Here is a 12,500-nt window from a genome sequence, read left to right on the forward strand (position 1 = left end):
TCTGCGGGGAAATGACCCCTCTCGGTCTGCGGGGGAATGACCCCTCTCGGTCTGCGGGGGAAATGACCCCTCTCGGTCTGCGGGGGAAATGACCCCTCTCGGTCTGCGGGGGGAAATGGCCCCTCTCGGTCCGGGGGAGAAATGGCCCCTCTCGGTCTGCGGGGGGAGAAATGACCCCTCTCGGCCCGGGGGAGAAATGACCCCTCTCGGTCTGCGGGGGAAATGACCCCTCTCGGTCTGCGGGGGGGAAATGGCCCCTCTCGGTCTGCGGGGGGAAATGACCCCTCTCGGTCTGGGGGGGGAAATGACCCCTCTCGGTCTGGGGGAAATGACCCTCTCGGCCTGCCCCTCTCGGTCTGCGGGGGGAATGTCCCCTCTCGGTCTGGGGGGAATAACCCCTCTCGGTCTGCGGGGGGAAATGACCCCTCTCGGTCTGCGGGGGAAATGACCCCTCTCGGTCTGCGGGGGAAATGACCCCTCTCGGTCTGCGGTCTGGGGGAATGACCCCTCTGCGGGGGAATGACCCCTCTCGGTCTGCGGGGGAAATGACCCCTCTCCCCTGACCCCTCTCGGTCTGCGGGGGAATGACCCCCTCTCGGGGGAATGACCCCTCTCGGTCTGCGGGGGAAATGACCCCTCTCGGTCTGCGGGGGAAATGACCCCTCTCGGTCTGGGGGAAATGACCCCTCTCGGTCTGGGGGAAATGCGGGGGGAAATGACCCCTCTCGGTCTGCGGGGGAAATGACCCCTCTCGGTCTGCGGGGGGAAATGACCCCTCTCGGTCTGCGGGGGAAATGCCCCCTCTCGGTCTGGAAATGGGGGGAAATGACCCCTCTCGGCTGCGGGGGGAAATGACCCCTCTCGGTCTGCGGGGGGAAATGACCCCTCTCGGTCTGCGGGGGAAATGCCCCTCTCGGTCTGCGGGGGAAATGACCCCTCTCGGTCTGCGGGGGAAATGACCCCTCTCTGCGGGGGGATTGCCCCCTCTCGGGTCTGCGGGGGAAATGACCCCTCTCGGGTCTGCGGGGGGGAATGACCCCTCTCGGGTCTGCGGGGGGGAAATGACCCCTCTCGGGTCTGCGGGGGAAATGCCCCTCTCGGGTCTGCGGGGGGAATGACCCCTCTCGGGTCTGGGGGGAATGACCCCTCTCGGGTCTGCGGGGGAAATGACCCCTCTCGGGTCTGCGGGGGGAATGACCCCTCTCGGGTCTGCGGGGGGAATGACCCCTCTCGGGTCTGCGGGGGGAATGACCCCTCTCGGGTCTGCGGGGGAATGACCCCTCTCGGGTCTGCGGGGGGAATGACCCCTCTCGGGTCTGCGGGGGAATGACCCCTCTCGGGGGTCCCCTCTCGGCGGGGGGAATGACCCCTCTCGGGTCTGCGGGGGGGAATGACCCCTCTCGGTCTGCGGGGGGGAATGACCCCTCTCGGTCTGGGGGGAATGACCCCTCCGGTCTGGGGGGAATGACCCCTCTTGGTCTGGGGGGGAATGACCCCTCCCTCAGTCTGGGGGGAATGACCCCTCTCGGTCTGCGGGGGGAATAACCCCTCCCTCAGTCTGGGGGGAATAACCCCTCCCTCGGTCTGTCACAGACACATGGATTGGGAGACCCTTTAGCGACAGACGGATGTGTGTTCAGAGGACAGGGGAGGCAGAACGGACGAGTCCTGGAGCTCCATCAGACAAGTCTCTCCATCAGACGAGTCCTGGAGCTCCGTCAGACAAGTCCTGGAGCTCAGTCAGACGAGTCCTGGAGCTCCATCAGACGAGTCTCTCCATCAGACGAGTCCTGGAGCTCCGTCAGACGAGTCTCTCCATCAGACGAGTCCTGGAGCTCCGTCAGACGAGTCTCTCCCTCAGACGAGTCCTGGAGCTCCGCCAGACGAGTCTCTCCATCAGACGAGTCCTGGAGCTCCGTCAGACGAGTCTCTCCCTCAGACGAGTCCTGGAGCTCCGTCAGACAAGTCTCTCCCTCAGACGAGTCCTGGAGCTCCGTCAGACGAGTCCTGGAGCTCCGTCAGACGAGTCCTGGAGCTCCGTCAGACGAGTCCTGGAGCTCCGTCAGACGAGTCCTGGAGCTCCGTCAGACGAGTCCTGGAGCTCCGTCAGACGAGTCCTGGAGCTCCGTCAGACGAGTCCTGGAGCTCCGTCAGACGAGTCCTGGAGCTCCGTCAGACGAGTCCTGGAGCTCCGTCAGACGAGTCCTGGAGCTCCGTCAGACGAGTCCTGGAGCTCCGTCAGACGAGTCGCTCCGTCAGACGAGTCCTGGAGCTCCGTCAGACGAGTCCTGGAGCTCCGTCAGACAAGTCCTGGAGCTCCGTCAGACGAGTCCTGGAGCTCCGTCAGACGAGTCCTGGAGCTCCGTCAGACGAGTCCTGGAGCTCCGTCAGACGAGTCCTGGAGCTCCGTCAGACGAGTCCTGGAGCTCCGTCAGACGAGTCCTGGAGCTCCGTCAGACGAGTCTCTCCCTCAGACGAGTCCTGGAGCTCCATCAGACGAGTCTCTCCATCAGACGAGTCCTGGAGCTCCGTCAGACGAGTCTCTCCCTCAGACGAGTCCTGGAGCTCCGTCAGACGAGTCTCTCCATCAGACGAGTCCTGGAGCTCCGTCAGACGAGTCTCTCCCTCAGACGAGTCCTGGAGCTCCGTCAGACAAGTCTCTCCATCAGACGAGTCCTGGAGCTCCCTCAGACGAGTCCTGGAGCTCCGTCAGACGAGTCTCTCCCTCAGACGAGTCCTGGAGCTCCGTCAGACAAGTCTCTCCCTCAGACGAGTCCTGGAGCTCCGTCAGACAAGTCCTGGAGCTCCGTCAGACGAGTCCTGGAGCTCCGTCAGACGAGTCCTGGAGCTCCGTCAGACGAGTCCTGGAGCTCCGTCAGACGAGTCCTGGAGCTCCGTCAGACGAGTCCTGGAGCTCCGTCAGACGAGTCCTGGAGCTCCGTCAGACGAGTCCTGGAGCTCCGTCAGACGAGTCCTGGAGCTCCGTCAGACGAGTCCTGGAGCTCCGTCAGACGAGTCCTGAGCTCCGTCAGACGAGTCCTGAGCTCCATCAGACGAGTCCTGAGCTCCATCACACGAGTCCTGAGCTCCATCACACGAGTCCTGAGCTCCATCACACGAGTCCTGAGCTCCATCACACGAGTCCTCAGCATCACCAGTGAATACTAACAGAAAGCCTGTTCCCGCAGCATCACCAGTGAATACTAACAGAAAGCCTGTTCCCGCAGCATCACCAGTGAATACTAACAGAAAGCCTGTTCCTGCAGCATCACCAGTGAATACTAACAGAAAGCCTGTTCCTGCAGCATCACCAGTGAATACTAACAAAAAGCCTGTTCCCGCAGCATCACCAGTGAATACTAACAGAAAGCCTGTTCCCGCAGCATCACCAGTGAATACTAACAGAAAGCCTGTTCCCGCAGCATCACCAGTGAATACTAACAGAAAGCCTGTTCCCGCAGCATCACCAGTGAATACTAACAGTAGACATATAGAATGACCTGCTCTAAGGCCCTCATATATACTGTATGAAACCTACCTTCCCTCCCTCTCCACAGTACGGTGTGTGTGTGTGTGTGTGTACCTACTTTCCGCTGAGTACAGCTACTCCTACAGTAGATCGAGGTGTTGCCATGCTGGCGATGAAGCTCCACTGACGAGCCTGAGGATCCCACCTGGAACACACACACACACAGTGTATAGCGAGAGAAACACATAGAGAGACAGAGAGAGACAGAGAGAGACAGAGAGAGACAGAGAGAGACAGAGAGAGACAGAGAGAGAGAGAGAGAGAGAGAGAGAGACAGAGAGAGACAGAGAGAGACGGAGAGAGACGGAGAGAGACGGAGAGAGGGGAGAGAGGGGGAGAGAGACAGAGAGAGAGACAGAGAGAGAGACAGAGAGCCCCAGAGAGAGAGAAAGAGAGAGACCGAGAGAGAGACAGAGAGAGACAGAGAGAGAGACAGAGAGAGAGACAGAGAGAGAGAGAAAGAGAGAGACAGAGAGAGAGACAGAGAGAGAGACAGAGAGCCCCAGAGAGAGAGAAGAGAGAGAGAGAGAGAGACAGAGAGAGAGAGCCCCAGAGAGAGACAGAGAGAGAGAGCCCCAGAGAGAGAGACAGAGAGAGAGGGAGAGCCAGAGAGAGAGAGCCCCAGAGAGAGAGACAGAGAGAGAGGGAGAGCCAGAGAGAGACAGAGAAAGTCATATGACCAGACCTCTAAAGTCATGTGAACAGACCTGACCTGTAAAGTCATATGACCAGACCAGACCTGTAAAGTCATATAACCAGACCAGTAAAGTCATATAACCAGACCAGTAAAGTCATATGACCAGACCAGACCTGTAAAGTCACATGACCTGACCTGTAAAGTCATATGACCAGACCTGACCTGTAAAGTCATATGACCAGACCAGACCTGTAAAGTCACATGACCTGACCTGTAAAGTCATATGACCAGACCTGACCTGTAAAGTCATATGACCAGACCAGACCTGTAAAGTCACATGACCTGACCTGTAAAGTCATATGACCAGACCTGACCTGTAAAGTCATATGACCAGACCTGACCTGTAAAGTCATATGACCAGACCTGACCTGTAAAGTCACATGACCAGACCTGTAAAGTCATATGACCAGACCTGACCTGTAAAGTCATATGACCAGACCTGACCTGTAAAGTCATATGACCAGACCTGACCTGTAAAGTCATATGACCAGACCTGTAAAGTCATATGACCAGACCTGACCTGTAAAGTCATATGACCAGACCTGACCTGTAAAGTCATATGACCAGACCTGACCTGTAAAGTCATATGACCAGACCTGTAAAGTCATATGACCAGACCTGACCTGTAAAGTCATATGACCAGACCTGTAAAGTCATATGACCAGACCTGTAAAGTCATATGAACAGGGTCGGACTCACCTCTCTACAGTGCTGAGGTAGCTCCACCCATCATGCCCTCCTACTGCATACATTGGACCCTCAAGTACTGTCACACCTATAGATATTACAATATATATTAACACCTATAGATATTACAGTATGTATTAACACCTACAGATATTACAGTATATATTAACACCTATAGATATTACAGTATATATTAACACCTATAGATATTACAGTATGTATTAACACCTATAGATATCACAGTATATATTAACACCTACAGATATTACAGTATGTATTAACACCTACAGATATTACAGTATATTTTAACACCTACAGATATTACAGTATATATTAACACCTATAGATATTACAGTATATATTAACACCTATAGATATTACAGTATATATTAACATCTATAGATATCACAGTATATATTAACACCTACAGATATCACAGTATACATTAACACCTATAGATATCGTATGTATTAACACCTATAGATATCACAGTATATATTAACACCTATAGATATTACAGTATATATTAACACCTACAGATATTACAGTATATATTAACACCTATAGATATTACAGTATATATTATTACAGTATATATTAACACCTATAGATATTACAGTATATATTAACACCTATAGATATTACAGTATATATTAACATCTATAGATATCACAGTATACATTAACACCTATAGATATTACATTATATATTAACACCTATAGATATCGTATGTATTAACACCTATAGATATTACAGTATGTATTAACACCTATAGATATTACAGTATATATTATTACAGTATATATTAACACCTATAGATATCACAGTATATATTAACACCTATAGATATCGTATGTATTAACACCTATAGATATTACAGTATATATTATTACAGTATATATTAACACCTATAGATATTACATATTCACACCTATAGATATCACAGTATATATTAACACCTATAGATATCGTATGTATTAACACCTATAGATATTACAGTATATATTAACACCTATAGATATTACAGTATGTATTAACACCTATAGATATTACAGTATGTATTAACACCTATAGATATTACAGTATGTATTAACACCTATAGATATTACAGTATGTATTAACACCTATAGATATTACAGTATGTATTAACACCTATAGATATTACAGTATGTATTAACACCTATAGATATTACAGTATATATTAACACCTATAGATATTACATTATATATTAACACCTATAGATATCGTATGTATTAACACCTATAGATATGACAGTATATATTAACTCCTATAGATATTACAGTATGTATTAACACCTATAGATATTACAGTATGTATTAACACCTATAGATATTACAGTATGTATTAACACCTATAGATATTACAGTATGTATTATTACAGTATATATTAACACCTATAGATATTACATATTCACACCTATAGATATCACAGTATACATTAACACCTATAGATATCGTATGTATTAACACCTATAGATATCACAGTATATATTAACACCTATAGATATTACAGTATATATTAACACCTACAGATATTACAGTATGTATTAACACCTATAGATATTACAGTATGTATTAACACCTATAGATATTACAGTATGTATTAACACCTATAGATATTACAGTATGTATTAACACCTATAGATATTACAGTATATATTAACACCTATAGATATTACAGTATGTATTAACACCTATAGATATCACAGTATATATTAACACCTATAGATATCGTATGTATTAACACCTATAGATATTACAGTATGTATTAACACCTATAGATATTACAGTATATATTATTACAGTATATATTAACACCTATAGATATTACAGTATATTTTAACACCTATAGATAATATATACTGTAATAACACCTAGGATACTACAGTATATATTAACACCTATAGATATTACAGTATATATTATTACAGTATATATTAACACCTATAGAGATTACAGTATATATTATTACAGTATATATTAGCACCTATAGATATTACATATTCACACCTATAGATATTACAGTATACATTAACACCTATAGATATTACAGTATGTATTAACACCTATAGATATTACAGTATGTATTAACACCTATAGATATTACAGTATGTATTAACACCTATAGATATTACAGTATATATTAACACCTATAGATATTACAGTATGTATTAACACCTATAGATATTACAGTATGTATTAACACCTATAGATATTACAGTATGTATTAACACCTATAGATATTACAGTATATATTAACACCTATAGATATCACAGTATATATTAACACCTATAGATATCACAGTATATATTAACACCTATAGATATCGTATGTATTAACACCTATAGATATTACAGTATGTATTAACACCTATAGATATTACAGTATATATTATTACAGTATATATTAACACCTATAGATATTACAGTATATTTTAACACCTATAGATAATATACTGTAATAACACCTAGGATACTACAGTATATATTAACACCTATAGATATTACAGTATATATTATTACAGTATATATTAACACATAGAGATTACAGTATATATTATTACAGTATATATTATTACAGTATATATTAACACCTATAGAGATTACAGTATATATTATTACAGTATATATTAGCACCTATAGATATTACATATTCACACCTATAGATATTACAGTATACATTAACACCTATAGATATTACAGTATATATTAACACCTATAGATATGACAGTATGTATTAACACCTATAGATATTATATTACATATTAACACCTAGGATACTACAGTATATATTAACACCTATACATATTACAGTATATATTAACACCTAGGATACAGTATATATTATCACCTATAGATATTACAGTATATATTAACACCTATACATATTACAGTATATATTAACACCTATAGATATTACATATTCACACCTATAGATATTACAGTATATATTCACACCTATAGATATTACAGTATATATTAACACCTATAAATATTACAGTATATATTATTACAGTACATATTCACACCTATAGATATCACAGTATATATTAACACCTATATATATTACAGTATATATTAACACCTATAGATATGACAGTATATATTAACACCTATAGATATTACAGTATGTATTAACACCTATAGATATTACAGTATATATTAACACCTATAGATATTACACTATCACCTATAGATATTACAGTATATATATTATCACCTATAGATATTACAGTATGTATTAACACCTATAGATATTACAGTATATATTAACACCTATAGATATTACAGTATATATATTATCACCTATAGATATTACAGTATGTATTAACACCTATAGATATTACAGTATATATTAACACCTATAGATATTACAGTATATATTATTACAGTATATATTAACACCTATAGATATTACAGTATATTTTAACACCTATAGATAATATATACTGTAATAACACCTAGGATACTACAGTATATATTAACACCTATAGATATTACAGTATATATTATTACAGTATATATTAGCACCTATAGATATTACATATTCACACCTATAGATATTACAGTATATATTAACACCTATAGATATGACAGTATGTATTAACACCTATAGATATTATATTACATATTAACACCTAGGATACTACAGTATATATTAACACCTATACATATTACAGTATATATTAACACCTAGGATACAGTATATATTATCACCTATAGATATTACAGTATATATTAACACCTAGGATACTACAGTATATATTAACACCTATACATATTACAGTATATATTAACACCTATAAATATTACAGTATATATTAACACCTATAGACATTACATATTCACACCTATAGATATTACAGTATATATTAACACCTATAAATATTACAGTATATATTATTACAGTACATATTCACACCTATAGATATCACAGTATATATTAACACCTATATATATTACAGTATATATTAACACCTATAGATATGACAGTATGTATTAACACCTATAGATATGACAGTATGTATTAACACCTATAGATATGACAGTATATATTAACTCCTATAGATATGACAGTATATATTAACACCTATAGATATTACAGTATGTATTAACACCTATAGATATTACAGTATATATTAACACCTATAGATATTACACTATCACCTATAGATATTACAGTATATATATTATCACCTATAGATATTACAGTATGTATTAACACCTATAGATATTACAGTATATATTAACACCTATAGATATTACAGTATATATTATTACAGTATATATTAACACCTATAGATATTACAGTATATTTTAACACCTATAGATAATATATACTGTAATAACACCTAGGATACTACAGTATATATTAACACCTATAGATATTACAGTATATATTATTACAGTATATATTAACACATAGAGATTACAGTATATATTATTCCAGTATATATTAGCACCTATAGATATTACATATTCACACCTATAGATATTACAGTATATATTAACACCTATAGATATGACAGTATGTATTAACACCTATAGATATGACAGTATATATTAACACCTATAGATATGACAGTATATATTAACTCCTATAGATATTACAGTATATATTAACACCTATAGATATTACAGTATGTATTAACACCTATAGATATTACAGTATATATTAACACCTATAGATATTACAGTATATATTAACACCTATAGATATTACACTATCACCTATAGATATTACAGTATATATATTATCACCTATAGATATTACAGTATCACCTATAGATATTACAGTATCACCTATAGATATTACAGTATATATTAACACCTATAGATATTACAGTATCACCTATAGATATTACTATCACCTATAGATATTACAGTATCACCTATAGATATTACAGTATGTACCAGACAACCCGTATTGTCTGTTCTCACCCAGCCCGTGTCTGTGTGTGGACATGGGCGTCATGACGCTCCAGCTGCCACCGTCCGGGTCGTAACACTCCACCGTGTTGAGGGTCTTCAGTCCGTCCCGACCCCCGACCACGTAGAGACGTCGATCCAACACACACACCCCGAACTGGAGTCTGCGCCCGCTCAACACCGCCACCTGGAAAGCTTTGAGTCTTTAATCTCACCTTCTAGTTTTGGTTAAAACAACTGGACATTCATTTGTTGGGGGGGAAATGTGTTTAATATAATATAAGGTTTAAATATATAATATAAGGTTTAAATATATAATAATATATAAGGTTTAAATATATAATAATATATAATATAAGGTTTCATTTGTTGGGGGGGAAATGTGTTTAATATAATATAAGGTTTAAATATATAATAATTTATAATGTAATATAAATATAAGGTTTAAATATATAATAATATATAATATAACATAAGGTTTAAATATATAATATAACATAAGGTTTAAATATATAATAATATATAATATAAGGTTTAAATATATAATAATATATAATAAGGTTTAAATATATAATAATATATAATAAGGTTTAAATATATAATAATATATAATAAGGTTTAAATATATAATATAAATATAAGGTTTAAATGTATAATAATATATATATACGGTTTAAATATATAATAATATAAGGTTTAAATGTATAATAATATATAATATACGGTTTAAATATATAATAATATATAATATAAATAAGGTTTAAATATATAATAATATATAAGGTTTAAATATATAATAATATAAATATAAGGTTTAAATATATAATAATATAAGGTTTAAATATATAATAATATAAATATAAGGTTTAAATATATAATAATATAAGGTTTAAATATATAATAATATAAGGTTTAAATATATAATGATATATAATATAAGGTTTAAATATATAATAATATATAAGGTTTAAATATATAATAATATATAATATAAGGTTTAAATATATAATGATATATAATATAAGGTTTAAATATATAATGATATATAATATAAGGTTTAAATATATAATAATATATAAGGTTTAAATATATAATAATATATAATATAAGGTTTAAATATATAATAATATAAATATAAGGTTTAAATATATAATAATATATAATATAAGGTTTAAATATATAATAATATATAATATAAGGTTTAAATATATAATAATATAAGATTTAAATATATAATAACATATAAGGGTTAAATATATAATAATATATAATATAAGGGTTAAATATAAGGTTTAAATATATAATAATATATAAGGGTTAAATATATAATAATATATAATATAAGGTTTAAATATATAATAATATATAATATAAATATAAGGTTTCATTTGTTGGGGGGGAAATGTGTTGAATATATATATATAATATAAAATATAATATTTTATAATTTAATATAAGGTTGATTTGTTTACCTGGCTCCACGCATCCCGACGCAGGCAGTACTGCTCTATACTGGTGGCTCCTGATACACACACACACACACAGAACATCAGAGGCTAACCTTTGGTAGCGTCCGTACCCCCTACAGTGAACATCAGGGCTAACCTTTGGTAGCGTCCGTACCCCCTACAGTGAACATCAGAGGCTAACCTTTGGTAGCGTCCGTACCCCCTACAGTGAACATCAGGGCTAACCTTTGGTAGCGTCCATACCCCCAACAGCGAACATGGCTCCTACAGTAGATTTACGAGGTCTGGTTCTGGGGCTCTGCAGCAGGGGGCGCCGATGAGGCAGGAGATGGTACTTCATACCTGAACAATACAATCAATACATTTATCTATACGTCAATCAAAACACTCATCTATACATTCATCTATACCTGAATCTACACATTCATCTATAAGTCAATCAATATATTCATCTATACATTCATCTATACCTGAATCAATACATTCATCTATAAGTCAATCAATATATTCATCTATACATTCATCTATACCTGAATCAATACATTCATCTATACGTCAATCAATACATCAGTCGATACACTCATCAATACGTCAATCAATACATTCATCTATACGTCAATCAATACACTCATCTATACGTCAATCAATACATTCATCTATACGTCAATCAATACACTCATCTATACGTCAATCAATACATTCATCTATACCTGAATCAATACATTCATCTATACGTCAATCAATACATCAGTCGATACACTCATCAATACGTCAATCAATACATTCATCTATACGTCAATCAATACATTCTTCTATACGTCAATCAATACATCAATCGATACACTCATCAATACGTCAATCAATACATTCATCTATACGTCAATCAATACACTCATCTATACGTCAATCAATACATTCACCTACACATCAATCAATACATTCATCTATAAGTCAATCAATACATTCATCTATACGTCAATCAATACACTCATCTATACGTCAATCAATACATTCACCTACACATCAATCAATACATTCATCAATACACTCATCAATACACTCATCAATACACTCATCAATACACTCATCAATACACTCATCATTACACTCATCATTACACTCATCAATACACTCATCAATACACTCATCAATACACTCATCAATACA

The 12,500-nt window shown here is 38.2% G+C and overlaps 1 protein-coding gene across 3 annotated transcripts in view; it reads right to left on the reverse strand.

Moving 5' to 3' along the window:
• The window catches only part of klhl5 (kelch-like family member 5), a 64,675-nt gene that overhangs the window by 13,594 nt on the left and 38,581 nt on the right, over positions 1–12,500 (reverse strand). For all 3 annotated transcript variants that reach the window (XM_042318258.1, XM_042318259.1, XM_042318257.1), the window contains 5 exons: positions 11,559–11,675; positions 11,337–11,386; positions 9,877–10,051; positions 4,926–5,001; positions 3,588–3,674 (listed from right to left, as the gene is read on the reverse strand). In XM_042318258.1, coding sequence (XP_042174192.1) covers positions 3,588–3,674; positions 4,926–5,001; positions 9,877–10,051; positions 11,337–11,386; positions 11,559–11,675 — 505 coding nt within the window. The remainder of the gene's footprint in view (positions 1–3,587; positions 3,675–4,925; positions 5,002–9,876; positions 10,052–11,336; positions 11,387–11,558; positions 11,676–12,500) is intronic.

Source organism: Oncorhynchus tshawytscha, unplaced genomic scaffold (assembly GCF_018296145.1).
Source record: "Oncorhynchus tshawytscha isolate Ot180627B unplaced genomic scaffold, Otsh_v2.0 Un_scaffold_1746_pilon_pilon, whole genome shotgun sequence".
Taxonomy (NCBI): Eukaryota; Metazoa; Chordata; class Actinopteri; order Salmoniformes; family Salmonidae; genus Oncorhynchus; species Oncorhynchus tshawytscha.